The sequence below is a fragment of the Rhinopithecus bieti genome, unplaced genomic scaffold (genome assembly GCF_001698545.2).
Source record: "Rhinopithecus bieti isolate Rb0 unplaced genomic scaffold, ASM169854v2 scaffold_9663, whole genome shotgun sequence".
Lineage (NCBI taxonomy): Eukaryota > Metazoa > Chordata > Mammalia > Primates > Cercopithecidae > Rhinopithecus > Rhinopithecus bieti.
Genome location: NW_016806456.1, coordinates 1,994,892 through 2,020,057, shown reverse-complemented (window position 1 = coordinate 2,020,057; position 25,166 = coordinate 1,994,892). Strand labels below are relative to the sequence as shown.

Here is a 25,166-nt window from a genome sequence, read left to right as displayed (position 1 = left end):
ACAGAACTGACTTTGCACGGTGTTATGCGAATAAAAAGTTATGTCAAGAGCAGAACACCTAACGGTGCTTGAACCATTGTGAGCACTGAATAGACTGCAGTGGTGTTCACATGAATAATTACTTGAACTTCAGAGTATTATTCTGACTGTTCATGACTTTGTGTAAAATTCACTTGGACACACATAGTGAAATTGGAAACTGCAAAGAAAACCAACCTAAGTGGTAGAGGAATTGAAAAGGAGACTCATAAAAAAAGTTTGAAAGAACTGATTATTAATTGTGGAGAAGTGAAGACTGGAGAGTCACTGAATGACTATCTTTGAGGCGTGCAGGACATCATTATATGAAAAATGATACCCGGCTGTTCTTCATCGCTGCAGAGGTCAACAGAACCAAGGCAGGCAGGACAGGGCAAAGCCAAAGAATAAGAGTAGAAGCGGTAGAGATGATAACATATAAATCAGGAACAAAAATGTAGAGAGAGCAAAGGGGATGCAGTCCCAAGGAAGATGCCAGTAAAGTTCATGTCAGCACTTCCCATGAACTCCTGAGGTCTAAAGGCATGTCCCCAGCATGGGGGCAGTTCCCCCAGTTCAGCCTGCATGCCCCATCTCTTGCTGTTGACACCAGCTTGTTCATGGGTTCTGTCCATGAGTGCCTTACCCAGCGTAGTTGCAGGTAATGCCTGGCACTTTGCTTAGAGCAGTGATTCTCAGCTGAGGTCAGTTTTGCCTCCCCAGAGTGTGTTAGTCTGCAGCATTTTTGGTTGTCACAGCTGGAGAGAAAGGGGTGCTTTTGGCACCTAGTGGGTAGAGGCCACAGTTATTGCTAAACATCCTACAATGCACAGGCTGGCTCCCCACAACAAGGAATTATCCTGTCCCAAAATTTCAATAACGCTACTTTTTAGAAACCCTGGGTTACAGGAATAGAATATCCTAGCATGAGCTCCTTAAGATTTACTCGTTTATGCCAAAGCATTTTTTTCTCCGTTTACACCAAACCATACAACTGAATGGTTAGAGGACTTAAACAGTTGCTATTCTAAAAAAATGTGTGGATTACATTATAATCATGTGTTTCTTAGCTGTCTGCTATACTTGGGTTTAAAAATATTTATATTTCTAAGTAAGCAACTGATTCTTTGTATAGGGAAAATAACATGCATTAGAGCTCCAGGGAGTATGTTGCAGATACCACCTTCCACGCTTCCTCTGCCCAGCATTTCGCTGGCCGATTAATCGCTGCATTCAAGGACTCGCAAGGCAGTGACTGCCCTACAATCAGAGTGTTGTGGTTGAGACTAAGGCATGACACTGGGTGGGGAAAAAATTCCCTAGGGCCTGCACACTGGCCAGCAACAAAGGGAGGACTCTGAAGAGTGAGTCGCATCAGCGCACAATGTACCGATGCCCTGGAAATGTTGCTATTCAGTGACTCTGGGAATAAATCATGCTTTCTTGACTTAATAATACATTGCTGTTTCTAAATAATATAAGTATATGTTGTGTGCGTCCATTTGTAAACTTTCTGAGTCTTCTGAAATCCAGACACAGCATGAAAACACACGCTATATTTGATTCTTGCATAAATAGCACAGATTTTAATTTTATCCCAGTTATGGATATCTGGCGTGTGCGCTGATACTCTGGGCAGACTGGTGTGAAATTTAATTTGAGCAGTTAAACACAAGGGTGAGAGAGTGCAAAATAAACAAGCACACGCATTTCCAGCCCTACAGCATTTGGTATGTTAACGGGAAAAGCACCCAAATCCTCTCTCTCTTTTATTTTTTCCCTCTGACAATCAGATTACAGACTGTCTAAAAAGACACAAATCCTCCATGTCTCCTGCGCAACCCCACCTCCCTCGATTGTTGCCTGCAGTCATTTCATTTGTGAGCTCTTCATAGTTGGAGTTTTAGTGAATGAAAGTGTATAGGTTTGCTTTCAGACTTGATATTAGATGAGAAATCACCTTAGTTTCAAAAGGAGGGAAGAATCTCTTTGAGTATACCTTAGAAGGGGAAATGAGAATGGAATTGGAAATAGTGAGAAATAATAGATTTACAGTTAAGCAGACCTGGTTTCACATCTCTGCTTTGCCAACTGCAATGTCTATGACCTTTGGAGAGTTAACTTGAAGACTCTGTTACCCGTTTGTACTTATTTGTAAAAATGAGAGTAACTCCAGGCTCATAAAGTTGCTGATAGAAAGATACCAGCACATGGGTGCCTGGTGAATGTCAATTTCTTTCCCCCTTCAAACCATCTGTAAGTCCAGCCTCAGTTACACTTGCTGAGGAAGGAAGGCATGCTCATGGTTATTGTCAGTAATCATTAATGTTGGTAAAAACTGCAGCTACTTCCATTCCTCCCCCTTGCCTTAATCACCTCCATTCAGGAATTAGCAAGCACCTACTAGCCCGCCGCACCTCCATTTGTAGGTCATTCTGGGTACTGAGTACACAAAGAAGCTTTTGGTCTTAAAAACACCCTCTCATTCCCGAGGAATATGTTGTTTGGGGGTTAGGGGAGGGGCAGTGTGCATGTGTGTCAGTTCAAGGAACCAGATCCATGAGAAGCAGCAAGATTGGGTGAGTTTCTTCTTACATTCCAAAGAAAGAACATCTGCTTTGCCATCAGTAAAAATTCCCATCTTTCCATTCAATTTGTTTCCACAGAAGAGCGCGTTGTCCCCATTGAAGTTTGCCGATCCAAACTGTCCAAATACTTGCAGGGAGTAGTTTTCCGCTGTGATAAGTGTACCTTCACCTGCTCCAGTGATGAGAGCCTCCAGCAACATATAGAAAAGCACAATGAACTGAAACCTTACAAATGCCAGCTCTGCTACTATGAGACCAAGCACACGGAGGAACTGGACAGCCACCTTCGGGATGAGCATAAGGTACTTACCAGGACTTCCTGCTCCTGCCTCAGCACACTTGTGGGGAGGGGCCGAGGGGGATATACCACTGCATTTAGTCACGCCCACTGTGTACCAGATGGAGATGTGAACTCAAAGAGCTTTCAAAGTGAGGTCTAGTGTCTTCTATTAGAAACATAAGGTCATTTTTAAAAATTGTGAAACACAGGTTGGGTGGGAGGGAAATCACCCGTCATTCTGCCACACCAGTCCAAATGCTGAGCATTTCTGGTCTCTTTTCTAGACCAACTTTCATTTGCTTTACGTCACTGTGATTATACTATACACAAAACATTATACTTTGCATTTTTTAAAGCTTATTCTAAAAGAAGTATTTTGCTATGTTATTTGAAATGTTAATACATTTTAAATCACAAGGTTTGGCAGTTTCTATAAAGGACCAGATAGTAAATATTTTAGGCTTTGCAGGCCTAAAATGTAGTCTTAGTGTTAATTAAGAAAGCAGCCATGCAGGCATATCACTTGAGTCCAGGAGTTCAAGACCAGCCTGGGCAACATGGCAAAACCCCATCTCTACAAAAAATACAAAAAATTAGCCAGGTATGGTAGTGTGCACCTGTGGTCCCAACTACTTGGGAGGCTGAGGAGGGAGCATCACTTGAGCCTGGGAGATGGAGGTTGCAGTGAGCTGAAATAGTGCCACTGCACTTGAGCGTGGGCCACAGAGTGAGACGCTGTCTGAAAAAAAAGAAAGAAAGAAAGCAGCCATAAACAATACATAAATGAGCCAATAAGGCTGTGTTCCAGTAAAAGTTTATTTACAAAAATAGGCAACAGGCTGTGGGCCCATAGTTGCCAACCCCTATTCTGATAGAATCACCTCTGTGTTTCTCAGTCATGTAGGTGGTTTCCAATATTTTGCTAACTACAAAGATTTGTCAAGGCATTACCCAGTATGTCTGAACATGTATAAGGATTGTAAAATGTATGTTTTGAGGGGAAGGAGACTCGAGAATGAATACATTAGTACAGGACATAAAATAGAGGATTTGTGAAAAAAAATTCTCTTCAGAGGTTTGCCAATCAGAGGGTAGAAATCACACAGGACAACTTCCTCACTCTGTGCAGGGCTCATCTGGCATCTCATGAACTGAGATGATCATTTCTGGTTTTGTGTATTGCCCAGAGTACAGGAGGAGCTATAATTAGTATTTATTTAATGACAAGAGCCTATCAAAATGCTTTTTAATTAGCCAACAAGTCCAAAACATCTATTGAGTGTTTACTGAAGGCACAGGGAGAAGCACTTTTGGTATTGTTTGCTTTTTCCTTGCTCCGTATCCTCATGAGTGGAAATATAGCCCTTCTTTTCTGGCCTTACAAACCCACGTTATAAAGAGTTTAGTCTGAATCATCTGCATCCACGGGTTAGAATTGTTCTGTGGGGTGTTGAGAGAGAAGGCTGAGCTTTGTCACCTGTCCACAATGGAACAATTTAATGGTAACTTCTCTGCTTTGGAATGCATTTATTTTCCAATATGTCTGCCCGAAAAAATGAAGCAAAGAGGAAAAGCCTGAATTACCTCACTTAAAATTTTTCATATCCTTTCTTATTCAAACTTCCTGGGCATTTCTTCCCCAAACTTGAGGGTAAATTACTCATCTTTTTCAAACCAAGCTTTCTATAATTATTCACGTGTATCTTATTTACATAACTACCTCAGACCTTTTTATTACAGTGTTTAAGCCTCTAGGCTGATATTTTCAGACAGAACAAATCCGGAAGAAGATTCTTCTCTAGTTGTTGCACAATAGCTTGTAAATCACTGGGGAAATCCAGAAAATGTTAGAAACCGTAACGGACTTGGAACCAGAAGGTTCCTCATCAGTGGGCGCAAGGCTGAGGCCATGAGGTACGGATCATGGAAATGAGTTGCTCAGGAACATATGGCCCAATTAAGAGCTTTTGAACCAAAAAGATCTGGATTATAATCTTGTCTCCACCATTTGCTTAATTTTCTGGGTTTGTTTTCCAGTTACTTAAATTTCTGGGTTTGTTTTCTAGTTTGTAAATGGGAATTGTTACACCTTTCTCAGAAGTTTTGTAAGATTAAATGAAGTCCTGTATTTCCCCCACTTTGAGACCCAATACATTCCTTAGAATATTTGTTAATTGAATTGTGTTCAAATATGATAATAGTTGTACCTATCATAATGGCAGCTGTGTTCCTGAAGACCTAAAACATATTTACAAAATCACTAATTATACTCTGCATCTTAGACACAGTTTTTTTTAAAAAATTATTTTTCTATAGAGTACTGGGGTACAAGTAGTATTTGGTTACATGAGTATGTTCTTTAGTGGTGATTGGTGAGATTTTGGTGCACCCATCACCCCAGCAGTATATACTGCACACTATTTGTAGTCTTTTATCCCTTGCCCCCCTTCCACCCTTCCTCCCAAGTCCCCAAAGTCCATTGTATTATTCTTATGCATTTTTGTCCTGATAGTTTAGCTCCCACTTATCAGTGAGAACATACAATGTTTGGTTTTCCATCCCTGAGTTACTTCACTTAGAATAATAGTCTACAATTTCATCCAGGTTGCTGCACATGCCGTTAATACAATCCTTTTTATGGCTGAGTAGTATTCCATCAGATAGATAGATAGATAGATAGATAGATAGATAGATACATACATACATACATACATACATACATACATAGATAGATAGATAGATAGATAGATAGATAGATAGATAGATAGATAGATATCACACTTTCTTTATCCATTCGTTGACTGATGGGCATTTGGGTTGGTTCCATGATTTTGCAGTTGTGAGTTGTGCTGCTATAAACATGCGTGTGCAAGTATCTTTTTCGAATAATGACTTCTCCTCTGGGTAGATACCCAGTAGTGGAATTGCTGGATCAAATGGTAGTTCTACTTTTAGTTCTTCAAGGAATCTCCACACTGTTTTCCATAGTGGCTGTACTAGTTTATGCCCCACCAGCAGTGTAGAAGTGTTCCCTCTTCATGCATCCATGCCAATATCTACTGTTTTTATTTTATTTTATTTTATTTTTTTATTATGGCCATTTTTACAGAAGTAAGGTGGTATTGCATTGTGGTTTCGATTTGCATTTCCCTGATCATTAGTGGTGGTGAGCATTTTCATATGTCTGTTGGCCATTTGTATCTCTTCTTTTGAGAACTGTCTATTCATGTCCTTAGCCCCCTTTTTCACGAGATTGTTTGTTTTTTTCTTACTGATTTGGTTTATTTCATTGTAGATTCTGATATTAGTCCTTTGTCAGTTGTATAGATTGTGAAGATTTTCTCCCACTCTGTGGGTTGTCTGTTTACTCTGCTAACTATTCTTTTTGCCATGCAAAAGATCTTTAATTAAGCCCCAAATATTTATCTTTGTATTTATTGCGTTTGCTTTTGGGTTCTTGGTCATGAAGTCCTTGCCTAAGCCAGTGTCTAGAAGGGTTTTTCCAATGTTATCTTCTAGAATTTTATAGTTTCAGGTCTTAGATTTAAGTCCTTAATCCATCTTGAGTTGATTTTTATATAAGGTGAGAGATGAGGATCCAGTTTCAGTCTCCTACCTGTGGCTAGCCAGTTATCCCGGCACCATTTGTTGAAAAGGGTGTCCTTTCCCCACTTCATGTTTTGTTTGCTTTGCCGAAGATCAATTGGCTGTAAGTATTTGGGTGCATTCCTGGGTTCTCTGTTCTGTTCCATTGGTATATGTGCCTATTTTTATACCAGTACTATGCTGTTTTGGTGACTATGGCCTTATAGTACAGTTTGAAATCAGATAGTGTGATGGTAGTATTCTGTTTTCACACTGCTGATAAAGATGTACCCGAGACTGGACAATTTACAAAAGAAAGAGGTTTAATTAGACTTATAGTTCCAGGTGGCTGGGGAAGCCTCACAATCATGGCAGAAGGCAAGGAGGAGCAAGTCCCGTTTTACATGGATGGCGGCAGGCAAAAAGAGAGAAGGAGGAAGACACAAAAGCGGAAACCCCTGGTAAACCATTAGATCTCATGAGACTTATTCACTACCACGAGAACAGTATGGGGAAAACTGCCCCCATGATTCAATTATCTCCCACCAGGCCCCTCCCACAACACATGGGAATTATGGGAGTATAATTCAAGATGAGATTTGGGTGGGGACACAGAGCTGAACCCTATCAGTGATGTCTCTAGAGTTATTATTTTTGCTTAGTCTTGCTTTGGCTATGTGAGCTCTTTTTTGGTTCCATTTGAACTTTAGAATTGTTTTTTCTAATTCAGTGAAGAATGATGGTGGTATTTTGATGCAGATTGCACTGAATTTGTAGATTGCTTTTGGCAGTATGGTCATTTTCACAATGTTGATTCTACCTATCCATGAGCATGGGATGTGTTTCCATTTGTGTCGACTATCATTTCTTTTGGCAGTGTTTTGTAGTTTTCCTTGTAGAAGTCCTTTGCCTCCTTTGTTAGGTATATTCCTAAGCTGTATATTTGCAGCTATTGTAAAAGGGGTTGAGTTCTTGATTTGATTCTCCACTGGTCACTGTTGATGTATAGAAGAGCTACTGATTTGTGTACATTAATCTTGTATCTGGAAACGTTGCTGAATTCCTTTATCAGTTCTAGGAGATTTCTGGAGGAGTCCCCAGGATTTTTGAAGTAAATGATCATATCATCAGCAAACAATGACAGTTTGACTCCCTCTTTACCAATTTTGGATGACCTTTATTTCTTTCTCTTGTCTGATTGTTTTGGCAAGGACTTCCAGTACTATGTTGAAGAGGAGTGGTGAGAGTGGGCATCCTTGTCTTGTTCCGGTTCTCAGAGGGAGAGCTTTCAACTTTTCCCCATTCAGTATTATGTTGGCTGTGGGTTTGTCATAGGTGGCTTTTATTACATTAAGGTATGTCCCTTGTATGCCGATTTTGCTGAGAGTTTTAATCATAAAGCAATGCTGGATATTGTCGAATGCTTTTTCTGCATCTATTGAGATGATCATGTGATTTTTTGTTTTTAATTCTGTTTATGTTGTGTATCACATTTATTGACTCATGTATGTTAAACCATCCCTGCATCCCTGGTATGAAACCCACTTGATCATGGTGGATTATCTTTTTGATATGTCATTGAATTTGGTTAGCTAGTATTTTGTTAAGGATTTTAGTGTATGTGTTCATGAGGGGCATCAGTCTGTAGTTTTCTTTTTTGGTTATGTCCTTTGCAGATTGTGGTATTAAGGTGATGCTGGCTTCCCAGAATGAATTAGGGAGGGTTCCCTCTTTCTCTGTCTTGTGGGATAGTGTCAAAAGGAATGGTACCAATTCTTTGAGTACCAATTCTGGTAGAATTCTGCTTTGAGTCCGTCTGGTCCTGGACTGTTTTTATTGGTAATTTTTTAATTACCATTTCAATCTCTCTACTTGTTATTGGTCTGTTCAGGGTGTCTAATTCTTACTGATTTAGGCTAGGAGGGTTGTATTTTTCCAGGAATTTATCCATCTCTGCTAAGTTTTCTAGTTTATGTGTGTAAAGGTGTTCATAGTAGCCTTGGGTGATCTTTTGTATTTCTGTGGTGTCAGTTGTAATATCTGCCATTTCATTTCTTAATGAGGTTATTTGGATTTTCTCTCTTCTTTTCTTGGTTAATCTTGCTAATGGTCTATCAATTTTATTTATCTTTTCAAAGAACCAGCTTTTGTTTCATTTATCTTTTGTATTGCTTTTGTTTGCTTCAATTTTATTTAGTTCTGCTCTGATCTTCATTATTTCTTTTCTTCTCCTNGTAGCCTTGGGTGATCTTTTGTATTTCTGTGGTGTCAGTTGTAATATCTGCCATTTCATTTCTTAATGAGGTTATTTGGATTTTCTCTCTTCTTTTCTTGGTTAATCTTGCTAATGGTCTATCAATTTTATTTATCTTTTCAAAGAACCAGCTTTTGTTTCATTTATCTTTTGTATTGCTTTTTGTTTGCTTGTTTCAATTTCATTTAGTTCTGCTCTGATCTTGGTAATTTCCTTTCTTCTGCTGGGTTTGGGTTTGGTTTGTTCTTATTTCTTTAGTTCCTGAGGTGTGACCTTAGAATGTCAGTTTGTGCTCTTTCAGTCTTTTTGATGTAGGTGTTTAGGGCTATGAACTTTCTTCCTAACACTGCCTGTGCTGTATCCTAGAGATTTTGATAGGTTATACCATTATTGTCATTCAGTTTGAAAAATTTTTTAATTTTCATTTTGATTTCATTTTTGACCCAGTGCTCATTCAGGAGCAGGTTATTTAATTTCTGTGTATTTGCATAGTTTTGAAGGTTCCTTTTTGGAGTTGATTTCTGGTTTTATTCCACTCTGGTCTGAGAGACTGCTTGATACAATTTCAATTTTCTTAATTTATTGAGGCTCGTTCTATGGCCCGTCATAGTCTACCTTGGAGAAAGTTCCCTGCACTGTTGAATAGAAGTGTATTCTGTGGTTGTTGGATGGAATGTTCTGTGTATATCTGTTAAGTCCATTTTTTCCAAGGTATACTTTAAATCCATTGTTTTTTTTGTTGACTTTCTGTCTTGATGACCTGTCTAGTGCTGTCAGTGGAGTTTTGAAGTCCCCCACTATTATTGTGTTGCTGTCTGTCTCATTTCATAGACACAGTCTTTAATGTAATATTTTCACTATGTCATATTATGTTCTTTAATTTTTTTCTCTTCCTCATGGTTGACCAGCTTATTAAGTCCAATGAGCACCTAATTGAGGCTAAAGAATTGCGACTTTCAGCTTGCCTAATGATTCTTATGTTTGTCTCAATTGTTAGGTTTATGAGACTCATTACTGAGATAGCAATACTTTTTTTTCTCATTTTCTAATCTTTTTTCCCTACATGATGAGTACAAAATGCAATTTGAATTTTTGAAATAATTCTCCAAGCACTGTTTTGTATATAAAGATGGCAGTGCTATTGAAACTGAATTTTTGGCTGACAGCCAGTGGAATTACATGCTGGCTAATTTGTTAGGGGGAAAGATATACAAACACCTGATTTCAGGGTTCATGAGAGAGGAATGGGGAGTAGTGTACAATGTACTAAACAGAATTATGCTGACAATTCAAATATAAAGGTCAAGGACCATAAGGCTAAAACAAGAAATTAAAGGCATGAGAATCGGAAAGGAAGAAACACAACTTTTTATTTATAGACAATGTGATTTTTATAGGTAGAAAATCTGCAGAATCTACAAGAAAAAAAAAAGCTACTAGAACATGAATGAGCTTAGCAAGGTTACAAGATATAAAATCAATATACAAAAATCAATTATGTTTCTGTATACTAGTAATGGACAACCTGAAAATGAAATTTTAAGAAGATCAATTTCATGTACACTAACATCAAAAAGAACAAAAGTCTTAAGAATACATTTAACGAGAACTATACACTGGAAACTATAGTGTTGCTGAGAGGAATTTATAAAACTAAATTAATGCAATATATACCATGTTTATTAATTAGGAGACTCAATATTGGTAATTCTTTTCATACTGACACACAGATTCAACATAATCTCTACCAAAATCCCAGTAGACATTTTGGGGGTGAAAGTGACAAACTGGCCCTAAAATTTATATGGAAATACAAATGACCTAGAATAGCCTAGTGTGGAGAAACAATAAAATCAGAGAATTCACTCATCTTGATTTCAAAACTCACTATAAATTGACATAAGATAGATGCATAGATCAGTAGTGCAGAAGCAAAAGTCAAGAAATAAACTCTCATATATGTGATCAGTTGATTTTCATAAAAGGTGTTAAGGTAATAGGGAAAGGATTATTTATTTTTTAATGGTGCTGAAACAATTGGATTTGTGTATGCAAATTATGTCCCTTGACCTTTACAGCACTCTCTACTCAAAAATAATAATAATAATCAAAATGAACCATAAGCTTAAATGTGTGACTAAAACTATAAAACTTGCAGAAGAATAGTAGATTATATCATCTTGGGTTAGGGAAAAAAATTTACATATGATGCAAAAGTTACAGACAACTGAAAGAAAAAAGACACCATTAAGAAGATGAAAAGGCAAGCAACAGACTAGAAGCAAATATTTGCAAAGTAATTACCTAAGGAAGGGCTCTAACCAAAATATTTAAAGAAATCTTACAACTCAACCATAAGAAGATAAGCAACTCAGTTAAAAATGAGCACAAGATTTGAACAGACACCTTACCAAAGAAGATAGATATACAAATGGCAAATAAGCACATGAAAAGATGTTCAACTTGATTCACCACTTGGGAAACATAAATTAAAACAAAATAAGATTCTACGCCCCAACCACTAGCTAGCATGGCTAAAATTAAGAAGGCTGATAGTATCAAAGTGTTGGCGAGGATGTGGACAAACTGGAGTCTCATACATTGCTGACTGGAATGTAAAATAGCATAGCCACTTTGGAGCAGTTTGGCATTTGTTTATAAATGTACACTTGCCATCTGACCTATCAATCCTACCTTCACATAAAATGGATAAATAAATAAAATATGGCGTATCCATGCAATGGAGTACTACTCAGCAATAAAAAAGAATGAGCTACTGATACATTTAACAGCATTGAGGAATCCAAAAAATGTTACGTGGATAGAAGCTAGACACAAAAGACCACGTATTTTATAATTCTGTTTTTATGAAATTTCTAGAAAAGGCAACATGATAGAGACAGGAAGCAGCTGAGAGGTTACTTACGCCTGGAAGATGGGAGCAGGGATTGATTACAAAGGATATGAAGGAGCTTCTCAGAGTGATGAGAGTGTTCTTAAACTGGATTGTGGTGAGGGTTGCACAAATATATAAATTTACTAAAAATCATTGAATTGTTTACTTATAATAGATAAATTTTATGGTAGGTAAATTATACCTCAATACCTAAAACAGATGTAAGTTTCCCATAACCCAACACACAGTAGGTCCTCAATAAATGTTAATTTCCTATAGTCTTTTTATGATGTTCATCCTGAGAACAGCTATATCAACAAGATACTCAGGATCCGGATTAATGTGGAATAGACTTAGCAATTGGTTCCAAACAGGGATTCACTTTTTTTCCCAGTAAAACAGTGCATTGCTCATTATATTCTTCTACAAATAGCATTAGGCGATTTGTGTGGTGGGGAGAATCTATAGACTAAACTATAAGACACGTAGAATGTACTTTCAGTTAAAGGATTTCATTAAAAAGAACTGAACATTCAAAACTCGACTTCTGAATTCTGCCTGCAAAGGTTGTAAACCTCAGGAACATCTATAAAGATGTCAGACTATATCATTCACGGACTGGACAGAATCCTGGTACCAGCAAGAAAGGTCCTTAAAGTCAAATATACCATTCCTTCTGAGAAACAGAATCTCCAGTGCACTCGATTTAGGCTGCATGTTTATCCTCAGAAGCCAGAGTACAAAAGGGATAACCATCAGAACCCTCATTTTATAGGTAATAAACACAATCTTTCCTCCTAGATCTTTATCTTTGTTACTAGTGAGCAAGGCATCACTTGTAATCTCTTAGGATCTAAAGTAAACAGTGCAGGTTATTTGAAATTTTATTTTTTTATCCTTTGACTCCCTGTCTGTTTTTAATCTCAGTGGGTCCTCTAGAAGGTTGACTAGTGTAGTCTCTCCCTCCACCCCTCTCCCCTTTACTTCCCTCTCTCCCTTCCTTCACTCCCTGCATTCTCTGTCCCCCAACATTCTCCCCTCCAACACATATAGTGAATTATTTATCAGTAATGCCCTTTATTAGCAATACTGTTGAAAGATGAAGACAACGTTTTGTCTTTTTTGAGTCAGGGTCTTGCTCTGTTGCCCAGGCTGACGTGCAATGGCGCAATCATAGCTCACTGCAGCTTCAAACTCCCAGGCTCAAGCAATCCTCCCACCTTGACCTCCCAAAGTGCAGGAATTGCAGGTGTGAGCCACTGTGCCCAGCCTAAGACAATATCTTTAGGAACCTTAAAGTCATGAAGAAAAACAAACCTTGCACTTCTCAAATTTAAAAAATACACACACCTTTTTTTAAAAGAAAGTTTATATGCAATACCTTGTTAGTGTTCTTTATGATTCTGCAGTCTCTTTGCTAGTTTAAGGAACATAAAATATATTATCTCTAACTTGTTCTGCTCATAAAATTGTCATGTTCAGTATATTAAATTTAGACGGATAGTCTATTCAGGCAATACACATTCACTAATTGAATTTACTTTGAAATGTTTTTAATTTTTTATATAAATGGAGCCTCAGGCAGTTGAACTCTAAAGAAACTCATATCTTACTTTTTGCCAGTTTGAGGGAAACAGCAAAACATTAAGCTCAGAAGGAATCATCAACATTTTAGTTATTCTAATAAAATTGCTCAGTTTTTTGGACTAGTGAAATCCACAGTGGCCAAAAAAAGTCACATAGGACATTTGTTTCCAGAAAAGGAAATGAGAAATAAATGAAGAATCTTTCTCCAAAGATTCTTCCCAAATAAATCATAAGACGAATTTTCCCAAATTATAAAACACACCTTTGGCCACTTTTTTTTTTTGATTGCTTTTATTTCTGAACTAAATGCTAGCAACTTGAGCTTTATCAACTACAATGATTTCTGCAAGCTGAAGCCTTGTCTAGAAGACTATACCGTTTCATTTCTGCTTTCCCTCGTGTAGTTCTGCTTCTTTATTTGTTGACCGTAGCTCTATCTCTTCCGTGTGTTGTAGAAGACAGAGAAACCAGAATTAGATGAGCAAGAGGTGTGACCGTTTTTCAGAGGGGTGTGTCCGGCAAAACCTTAAACAGTATTTCTCAAATAGGCATTTGAAGATGTTCTTTACCTGTACCTTCGAAACCATCCACTAAACTCCCCAGTCAAAAGTCTTCGTCCCAGCTTCTAACCTTACATAGAACTTTTCTTCTCCTTTCTTAAGGCAGATTTATTTATCTCACCTTTCTTTCAAAATCTAACCTAGTGCCCAGCATACAGTAAAGCCTCAGGAGTTGTTTGTTAAATAAATGTTAAGTATCCTGTTCAAATAAGCAAAATGTGGCAGCATCCAGTAGCATCTTTTCCCTCTGCATTTTGGGTCCAGGAGATTGACAACTGCTCAACTGGCCAGCCGCAAAGCTCTGAGCCTTTCTTTCTTCTTTTTTTTTTTTTTGAGACGGAGTCTTGCTCTGTCACCCAGGCTGGAGTGCAGCTGCCAGATCTCAGCTCACTGCAAGCTCCACCTCCCGGGTTTACGCCATTCTCCTGCCTCAGCCTCCCAAGTAGCTGGGACTACAGGCGCCCGCCACCTTGCCCGGCTAGTTTTTTGTATTTTTTTTAGTAGAGACGGGGTTTCACTGTGTTAGCCAAGATGGTCTCGATCTCCTGACCTCGTGATCCGCCCGTCTCGGCCTCCCAAAGTGCTGGGATTACAGGCTTGAGCCACCGCGCCCGGCTAAGCCTTTCTTAATGATGTCTTTCACCTAGCTTCCTTGAGTACTTGTGTCTGAATTTATGCTGTTTCTCCAAATAAGTGATTTTGTCTGGACTTTTGCAAAAAGTTAGGTATGATGGAAATATGTTTTCTGATTGTGACACAGTGATTACAAAAGAAAGTAGATATCTTCCTTGACTTCTGTGCTCTATATCCTTCTGGGTACTCTGTCATGCTTTGTTTTTAATATTCGTAGGCTTTTACTTTGAAAGAAATTCTGAAAGGATGCTACTGTTCTATCCCATCACATTTTGCAATATCACGTTATTGTTAATACTTTTTCTTTCTCCTTCCTGTGTTCAGCCAGTATAGCCATGGTAGTTTTGACATACTTTGTGAGTAATTTTGCATTTCTGCAGATGATTTGCATTATAATGGGAAAAGCTTGAGCTGTGTCATCCGGAGATCTGAGTCCTAACTAATCCTGGCTTTATCACTTTCCTGTTTTGTGCTCTTCACCTACAAATATAGAAGGCAACACATTTACTACACAATGGTCATAAGGGATAAGTGATACATGTGAAAACTATGGGGTTATTTTTAGCACATAATCGATATTTGGTAAGTATTGAAACAAAATCATTTAGAAAGTGTCCACTCTTATTTTCTCATTAACAAGCAACTTTATTTCATGGGATGCAAATCTTATGGCAATATTTTTTTTATTATTATACTTTAAGTTCTAGGGTACACGTGCACAACATGCAGGTTTGTTACATGTGCCGTGTTGGTGTGCTGCACCCATTAACTCGTCATTTACATTAGGTATATCTCCTAATGCTATCCCTTCCCCCTCCCCCTCCCCATGACAGACTCTGGTGTGTGATGTTCTCCATCCTGTGTCCAAATGTTCTCATTGTTCAATTCCCACCTGTGAGTGAGAACATGCAGTGTTTGGTGATCTGTCCTTGCGATAGTTTGCTCAGAATGATGGTTTCCAGCTTCATCCATGTCCCTACCAAGGACATGAACTCATCCTTTTCTATGACTGCATAGTATTCCATGGTATATATGTGCCACATTTTCTTAATCCAGTCTATCATTGATGGACATTTGGGTTGGTTCCAAGTCTTTGTTACTGTGAATAGTGCCGCAATAAACATACGTGTGCATGTGTCTTTATAGCAGTATGATTTATAATCCTTCGGGTATGTCCCCAGTAATGGGATGGCTGGGTCAAATAGTATTTCTAGTTCTAGATCCTTGAGGAATCACCACACTGTCTTCTACAATGGTTGAACTAGTTTACAGTCCCACCAACGGTGTAGAAGTGTTCCTGTTTCTCCACACCCTCTCCAGCACCTGTTGTTTCCTGACTTTTTAATGATCACCATTTTAACTGGTATGAGATGGTATCTCATTGTGGTTCTGATTTGCATTTCTCTGATGGCCAGTGATGATGAGCATTTTTTCATGTGTCTGTTGGCTGCATAAATGTCTTCTTTTGAGAAGTGTCTGTTCATATCCTTTGCCCACTTTTTGATGGAGTTGTTTGATTTTTTCTTGTAAATTTGTTTAAGTTCTTTGTAGATTCTGGATATTAGCCCTTTGTCAGGTGGGTAGATTGTAAAAATTTTTTCCCATTCTGTAGGTTGATCTTATGGCAATATTATGAAGTCTTTATACTTTATGATCTTTCATGGGTTTTCATGTTACTGGTAAATTCAGATAGCATTTATTGCGTGTCAAGTGGATGACTCTACACTGAGCCTATAAAGCTAAATAACAAATGGTTGCTACCCTGGAAGAGTTTATAAGCAACTAGGTGAGACAGGTTTAAACAGAGAAGCACAATTCAGCATGTTACTTGCTTGATAAGAGGTAGTTTTAAAATTGGAGAGGAGCATAGTGCACAACAAATACAGTTTCATGGCTCAGGTTCCATAGAACTTTAATACTGCCTGACTGGTTTGTTTGGCTGAATATCTTTTCTCCCCCCCCACCCCCAGCTTTATTGAGGTATAATTGATAAATGAAATTGTATATATGTAAGGTGTACAATGTGATGGTTTGATATATGTGAAGAAAAGGGGAACCCTTGTGCACTGTTGATAGGGATGTAAGTTGGGAGAGCCATTAGAGAAAACAGCATGAAAGCTCCTCAGAAAATTGAAGATAGAAGTACCATATGATACAGCAATCCCACTTCTGGATATTTAACTAAAGGAAACAAAATCAGTGTCTCAAATAGCTACTGCACTCCTCTGTTCCCTGCAACAGTATTCACAATAGAATAGCCAAGACCTGGAAGCAGCCTAACTATCCATTGATGGATGCATTTTTTAAAAAGTGGTACATAAATACACAATAGCATATTATTCAGCCATGGGAAACAAAGACACTCTACCATTTGGGACAGTATGGACAAACTTTGAATATCCTTCCTTGAAGCTTTTGCAAGAACTCTCATTGAGGTATTCTTATCTGAGAATGCAAGATTTTTTTACTTGCACTTTTGACCGTCTTGCTGTAAGAAATCGTAGAGACAATACTTTGCTGAATCTTTCTCCCACTATTTTCTTTCCCTCATTCCCATTCTGATTTTTAAGGACAGGCAAAGAAGACCTGTCTGTTGAGTAGCCCACTTGGTAAGTCAGGGGTTGGGAAACTATGGTGCATGGACCGAAGCCGGCCCACCTCCTTTTTCATATGGTCCACTCTCTAAGGATGGTCTTGACATGTTTTAATGATTGAAAACTTGTCAAAAAAACTGTAATGTGAAATAGGAAATTCACATTTCACTTTCCCTAAATAAAGCTTTATTGGAAGACAGCCATGCTCATCCATTGACTTACTGTTTATGGTTGCTTCTGAGCTACAACAGCAGTTGAATAGTTGTAACAAAGACCATAGGGTCCAGAAAGCCTAAAATATTTACTTATCTGACCCTTTACACAAAAAGTGTACCAGCCTGTGTTATAAGTCATTCAAAATCTTTGCAGCACTGTGCATTCTTTTTAACATCAACATGCAGTATTAGGTAATATGAGCATCCTGTTTGGGTGCCTCTGTTTGAAGGTACAAATGTTAAGTAAGAGGGGCAGCCTTAGAGTTGAAAACTCTGGAGACATTAAGTGGACTTTCTCAATCACAATCTCTCCTATTTGATGCCTGCAATGTAATCTGAAGACAAGGGTTCCAGTTCCATTCTGTCATTAGCAAGCACATTTATATCAGTCTTCTATCAGACTGGGTTTGCTACCCTAGTACAATATGAAAATGCATAGTCAACTTGATAATATTTGTAAGTCACATATAATTATTATTGCCTTAGAATATGCCAGAAGTATGGAAATACATGCTAAGACCAGATCTAAACCATTTTGCTGAATAGTTAAAAGTCAACGAATAGACAAAGCTTGAACTTTAAGTTTGAGTGTGGAAGTGGTTTTGCAGTGTCCTCACTTCAGTGTTAAAGGATAAAACATTTGACACCTCATCTCACTTTTATTTTTATTTATTTATTTTATTATCATTTTTTTTTGAGACAGAGTCTTCCTCTATCACCCAGGCTGGAGTGCAGTGGCATGATCTTTGCTCTCTGCATCCTCCACTTCCCAGGTTCAAGCAATTCTCCTGCCTCAGCCTCCCAAGTAGCTGGGATTACAGGCACCTGCCACCACGCCTGGCTAATTTTTATATTTTTAGTAGAGACGGGGTTTCACCATGTTGGCCAGGCTGGTCTCAAACTCCTGACCTCAAGTGATCCACTCACCTCAGCCTCCCAAAGTGCTGGGATTACAGGTGTGAGCCACCACACCCAGCCCTCATCTCACATTCTCATTAGATGGATGACTTCACCAAACTCTGGGTTAGTGGCCTTCACAGGGGACCTTGAATGAGTGGGCATTCACAAATAGCTTTCACAGGAATAAAGATCGGCATATAGGTTTCTAGTCTGAATTATTATGTGTCTGAACAATCCACCCTTCAAGAACATGCAGCTTCTTTCACCTGCAGAAGGAGCCTGCAAGGAGCCGGGTTCTAAATCTCAAACTCTTAAGCTTGCTCTTTCTCCCTTTGCTGTGGGCCTTTGGGGAAGTGATAATAAACTGCTTCTCATCTGTAGAGGGAAAAAGTGTGTTTCTCTCAATATGTCGTCTGCATCATCAAGGAGTTACTCAAATACACACCAGTCTCCGGGCCCAGAAAGTGGTGTAATCAGTTCAAAATATATGGGAACTTTTATAAAGTCTATACCCTTTGACTTTGACGCTGTAATTTCACGTCTGGAAATTTAGCCTATAAAATTAAAACTAAGCATGAAAGAAAGGCTTAAATACAATAAGGTTTATTATTTTTTGTAACAAACATTTTTAATAATGAAAAGCCAGAAATGATCCACTGTAAATTCATGCGGGAATGCGTAGTCAAGTAAACTGTCATATATCCACTTGATGAAATGTTATGTAGTGATTAAAAATTATATTTATTCAGAGAATGATGTGTACACTGTGCCAGGCATGAAAAAGTTGGATATACACTTGTTTGTTTTAAATGATAACAGTAATGTAAATAAGCTACGGATAGAGAACAGGAATACAGAAATACAGTAATTCATTAACAGTTATTATGTATAGGGAGTTGGACTTTAAATGAGTTTTTCTGTATTTTCATAAATTTTTTTGTGAATATTTATATAAAAGAAACTATTTTAAATGAAAATGAAGATATCCAGTAGCCAGGAGGCGAGAATAACACCCTCTCTTAATCTAGACACTGTGCTGGCCAGTGGGGGTTCAGCTGTAAGTAAGACTCACAGCAAGTCTGTTCTCATAGTTTGTATTTGGACTGGGGAGGGGCAGGCCATAAACAATTCATTACTGAATGGGGTGTGCTTTTGAAGTGGGGGTGCAGAGTGCTATGAACACATGGAGCAAGGATATTGAACACAGGAGGAATTTAGGGAAGATCTTCCAGAAGAAGTGACAGAAGCAGGGCTAGGAGATTAAGGACTCAACACATGAAGCCGGCAGGCGTGAGCAAGTTTCAGACAGGTGAGATGGTGGAGGCACAGACTCCTCAAGGGCATGACATATTCCAGGACCTCCTTAAGTTCAGGGTGGTGGGAGCAAGGGGGAGCCTGGAGAAGATGGGCCAGAATAACATGAGAGCCCGCCATGTAAATGGCAGTAAGAAATTTGTATTTCATCCTCAGGGCAAGCAGAGACTGACATGAAAAGATTTAAATTTTTTTAAAAATTGCTTTGACCACACTAAAGAATCAGGTACAAGAAGGGACAAGAGTAGGTGCTGGGAGACGAACATGGGAGGGGAAGGGGCTTGCAGTCATCCAGGTAAACAATGATAATGGGCTCAGGAATGCAGAAAAGAGTCTTCCTTTTGTGTTAGGATTAATATTTAGATGGATGGCTTGGGGATTTCAAATACCGTCATAACCCAAAACAATAAAGAGTTTTTATTTTAAAATATTCTAATTACATAGCAAAATTTTAGTTCTCATTTTAAATCTTTTAATTGCCTAGCAAAGATTTTAGAAATCTTCAGGACCAAATAAATCCTGGGTTAGCCTGGGATGAACATCATACTGTGAAAATGTCATGTACTATTTTAAAATCATGCAGAATTTAAAATGTTAACAGTTTTCCAGTGAAGGGATGATGGTGCTGGGAAAATGGACAAATACAGTCTTCAAAAAAACCCAGAATGAGGGGGGAAAAACATAACATTTGGTTTGGTGACAGATCTCCTTCTGTCACCAAGAGCTCCAAAAGAAGCAGGGGTTCCAGTGTGGACCCCAGAGACTGGCACACAGCAAGCCAGCCCTCCAGGAATCCTTGATCAATGAATGAATGAGTCAATCAATCAATCAATCAATCAATCAAAACAACTGGATTAAAGCAGATGTTTGAGGATTCTTCTTTGGTCTCCTTGGTTTCATTATTTTTGTTTCCTGGTGACAGCCCACCCCTTATGTCCTTTACACATATTTATAGTTTCCCTGATTACTAATGGTGAGAAGTGCAGGAGAAAGTGGCTCAGGAAAGGCTGCCTTTTATGTACTAGTCACTTAAAAATACTTTTCTTCAAATGTATTTAAAATTAGGCAAATTGGAACCTTGCCCACTTTTCCTGAAAAACTAGCAAGCCAGAAAACTTTTTATTCAAATATTTATCATAAATGCTATTTGGCTAAAATGTAGACTTTGTGGCTAAACATAACTTTGTAAATATGCATTTACAATGCTCGTTGTAAGCATTCCCAAGAGCCAAAACTAGAAAAGGCTCACATTCCCAGAAAAGGAAAAGGAAATTACATTTTGGGGGACTGTTGTGTTTCAGGCACTATGCTGACCTCCTTTCACAAATAAATGTATCAAGGACATATACTGAGTGATTAATCCAGAATCTAGTGGTTAATGGCAAATCCTAAACTTGAACTCAGGTCTCTGAATTCAAAGCACATGTTCTTGTGCTATCCCTTTTTACTTTTATGTCATAAAAGGAAATCAGTGAAAATGTTAAAGCCCTAGTTAGTAAGGTGTTACAAGCAAAACTCCTTTGGAAACCGTTACTGTGGACTTAGAGGGGAAGAAAGAGAAATCAGGATTCGAAATTGACCTCTTTCTCTTCCTCTTGCCTTAGTCCCTTAATTTTTACAGCTTGTTTAATTGAGAAAAACAAGAAGTTGCCTTCCCTGCTTGTTTAGCATTGGGATTGTTGTCTACGTCTTGTCCACCCCCATGTTGAGTTGTTTTCAAAGTTAACTAATTTCATGGATTTCATTGTTATAGATAGATCAGTATATTGTTTCTCCTGTTTTAAAAGAGGTTTTTCCCTGAGTTCTCCTCCTTCTGAATGCTACCTATCTCTTACAGGATGTTGCTGGGACAGTATTCTGCCTCAGTGTCTTTAAGGCCTGGTACTCTGAGGCTCTTTAAATTTGTCACAGTCAGTAATGATGTTCCCATCTGCCAAGCACATGGAATCAGTGGCGTTCAGCAAATCTTTGTCCCAGAGACTATTTTGGAATTGTCTTGTAAATTATCTCTTTCCTCTCCTGTGCCTTCATCACACTGTCTCTACTGTGGCAGCTAGGGAAGTCTGCCTTGGAATCTAGTTAATGATGTCTGTCTTCCCTCTTCAACTCAACTGGGAGCCTCTGGAGGCCAGAACCAGGTCTCATTCATCTTGTGTGTACCTTCCCCATGCCTCCAAGAAGGGGAGCATAACACCTTACAAAGATGCGTAGCCCGTGGCAGTTTTTTGACTTTAACCCTGCACCAGCTTTTCATTCCTGATCATTCTATGCATGCAACTGGAGAGGTTCTGAAAATCAATTCATGATGAAGGTACATTTTGTGCTGCCATTGATCTGAGAACCCAAAATGGAAAATCATTAAAGACTTTTCTTAGTATAGATTTTTGTTTCCCTCCAATGATATTTTGAAGAAAGCTTGGATTTCCACATTATTCTGACCACATTTTACATAAATAAAAACCAGCCATAGTTGACACTTTAAAAGGGCTTTTAGGGGTTAGTCATCTAGGTTTTTCTCAGATAATCCCAGCCTTGATACATAGGCTGTGGTCAGCTTCAAAAACAGTAGTAACACTTGACAGTAATAATAATTATCTTCCATTTAAACTAGAATTCAGGATCAGATGGCTGTCATCTGGCCTAGGCTGAGACACCCTGCAACACCCTGGTTGTTGGGATCATGGCAAAGAAGCTTGTATTGTGTCTCATTGCTAGTGCTCAGCATGCTTGCAGAATTTCTTCACCTGCAGAAGTATTTGAAACTTGGGTTGTTATGAGGGTTATACCTTTGAATTCAACTAAAATAAAAAGTGTGTTTTGGATATTTACTCTATACTCTAGGTTTCGTTTTACTTTTGGTCTCCTGCATACCACAGCTCATGTTTCTTCACAAGTTTGGTAATCAAGGTCCAGTGTGCAAAAGTTCCCGTGAAAATGATGGAATGCAGGAGCAAAGGGTAGCTCCATCTCCGAAAGAGTCAAAACAAAGTCAAAGAACTCTTAGGCCCTGGAGTTGTTTGGTCCTGGTTGCGAAACCACAGTCACAGTAAAATGATGTCGGAAAGATCACTCCATCAGAAAGAACCCTGTTTGGTCTGCGGCTTATTATTCCATCATTTGTTTGGGCCTTTTTCAGGTAAGCCGTAACTTTGAGCTGGTTGGACGGGTTAACTTGGATCAGCTGGAACAGATGAAGGAGAAAATGGAGAGCTCCAGCAGCGATGATGAGGACAAGGAAGAAGAAATGAACAGCAAGACTGAAGACAGAGGTTAGTCTCATCCTGCCCTCCCAATCCCAGATGGCATCTGTCATGTCCGTAGTGAGACAGAAGGGAGGCAGGAGATTGTTGTAGGAGTAACAGAAGGAATGATCCTTCTTAGTTAAGTAGCAGAACAGACTGACTTAGGAAACACATCAAGAGCTGTGTCTTTGTAAACTATTACTAGCTATAGAAACGCCAAGGAAAACAGACATTTTCTCCCTAATTATAGATATATGTTTGTTGAAAAAATAGATGGCAGTGATTTGTTTTTAATAAGGAAAACTGGTATCTAGGGAATCTTCAGAATAAGGACAAGCAGACAGCAAGATGGATGACACTGTAATGCTCTAGAGGAATGAGAATGAACTTCCAGTTGAATGCTTATTTAAAATTACTGCTGCTGGGGCTGTAGGGGAGAGTGCAAAGAACTTGAGCCCCTACCCCCTGATGTCCCTCTGCATGACCCTTTTCTTAACCCCCTTTGTGCTCTGACTTGCTTTGTAAAGAGAGAGAAAGAGAGACCACCTCTTTCATTCAACTATGTATTTACAGAATACACTGGGGAAGGTTTTGTGGGACTTTGGTACTATTTTTCTAACTTCCTGTGAGTCTATAATTATTTCAGAATGAAAAAGTTTTCAAAAGTATATTTAGTTGTGGATATACATTTATGTGATTCAGAGTTGGTTTTCTATATTGTTCAGCATAGAATATTGTGGAAAACCCCAGACTATACATACAAGAATATAGGTTGAGATATGTTACTTTAGTCATTGCAGATTTATCAAAAGCACGTGGATAACATAAACATCAGAAATCAACATTGCAGATATCGACCCAGAGATGAGAATAGTTGCCGTTACTGAGCATCATTATGTGCTAGCCTCAGTGCTGGTGGTTTTTATATAACATTTTTCTTTAATCTCATGACTAGAGAGGACTATGCATTTAGCCTGCCGAATTTGGTTTCCAGTTCTGCTACTTACTATCTAGACGGCTGCGGGTAAATTATTTTATCTCCTTGTACATTCATCATCTGTAAAATAATAACAGTCATAATAATGAGAATAATATCACCTCCCTCCTAAGATTGTTGTAAAGATTTTTTTTTGAACTTTAAAACTTCAGATTTCAGACTTTTAAATTTATTTTTTAATTATTTTAATTGATAAAATTGCATATATTTATGATGTATAATATGTTTCAAAATACATATACATTGTGGAAAATTATATCAAGCTAATTAATGTATGCATTACCTCACATACTTGTCATTTTTATGGTGAGAACACTTAAAATCTACTCTCTTAGCAATTGTCAGGTATACAATATGTTGTTATTAACTGTAGTCACTGTGTTGTACAATAGATCTCTTGAACTTATTCTTCCTATCTGACTGAAATTTTGTATCCTTTGAACAACATCTCCCCAAATCCCCAAGCCCCTGGTAACTACCATTCTACTATCTGCTTGTATGAGTTTGCCTTTTCTAGATTCCCCATATATGAGTGAGATCATGCAGTATTTGTGTCTGCCTCTCTGTGCCTGGCTCGTTTCACTTAACATAATGTTCTACAAGTTTATCTCTGTTGTCACAGATGACAGGATTTCATATTTTTTAATGGTGAATAGTATTTCATGTGTGTATATACCACATTTTCTTTATCCATTCATTTTTTGATGGACACCTAGCTTGATTACTTATCTTGGTTATTATGAATAACCCTGCAGTGGACGTGAGAGTGCAGATATGTCTTCAATATCCTACTTTCATTTCCTTTGGATATACCTAGAAGTGGGATTGCTAGATCAATGTGGTAGTTCTACTTTTAATTGGTTGAGAAACCTCCATGCTGTTTCCCTAACAGCTGCACAAATTTGCAGTCCCACCAACGCTGAGGTGCACAGGAGTTCCCTTATCTCCACATTCTCTCTAGCATGTTATCTTTACTCTTTTTGATAATAGCCTCTAACAGGTGTGAAGTGATAGCTCATTGTGGTTTAATTTGCATTTCCCTGATGATTAGTGATGTTGAACATTTGTTCATATGCCTGGTGGCCATTTGTGTCTTCTTTTGAGAAATGTCTACTCAGATCCTTTGCCATTTTTTAATCAGGTTATTTTCTATTGAGTTGCTTGATTTTCTAATATAGCATGGGTACTAATCTCTTATCAGATGTATGGTTTGCATATATTATCACTCATTCCATAGGTTGTCTGTTACTATGTTGATTGTTTCCTTGGCTGTGCAGAAGCTGTTTAGTTTGATGTAATTCTGTTTATCTGTTTTTGCTTTTGTTGCCCATGCTTTTGAGGTCATATCCAAAAAATCATTGCCCAGACCAATGTCATGGAGCTTTTCCCCTTTGTTTTTGTCTAGTAGTTTTATAGTTTTAGGTCTTATATTCAAGTTTTTAATTCATTTGGAGGTTATTTTTGTATCTGGTGTGAGATAAGGGTCTAATTTCATTCTTCTGC

General features: G+C 38.3%; 1 protein-coding gene across 7 annotated transcripts in view; it reads left to right on the top strand.

The window, feature by feature from the left end:
- ZNF462 (zinc finger protein 462) overlaps positions 1 to 25,166 on the top strand; it is a 152,261-nt gene that overhangs the window by 121,477 nt on the left and 5,618 nt on the right. For all 7 annotated transcript variants that reach the window (XM_017876699.1, XM_017876697.1, XM_017876696.1 and 4 more), the window contains 2 exons: positions 2,685 to 2,908; positions 22,561 to 22,693. In XM_017876699.1, coding sequence (XP_017732188.1) covers positions 2,685 to 2,908; positions 22,561 to 22,693 — 357 coding nt within the window. The remainder of the gene's footprint in view (positions 1 to 2,684; positions 2,909 to 22,560; positions 22,694 to 25,166) is intronic.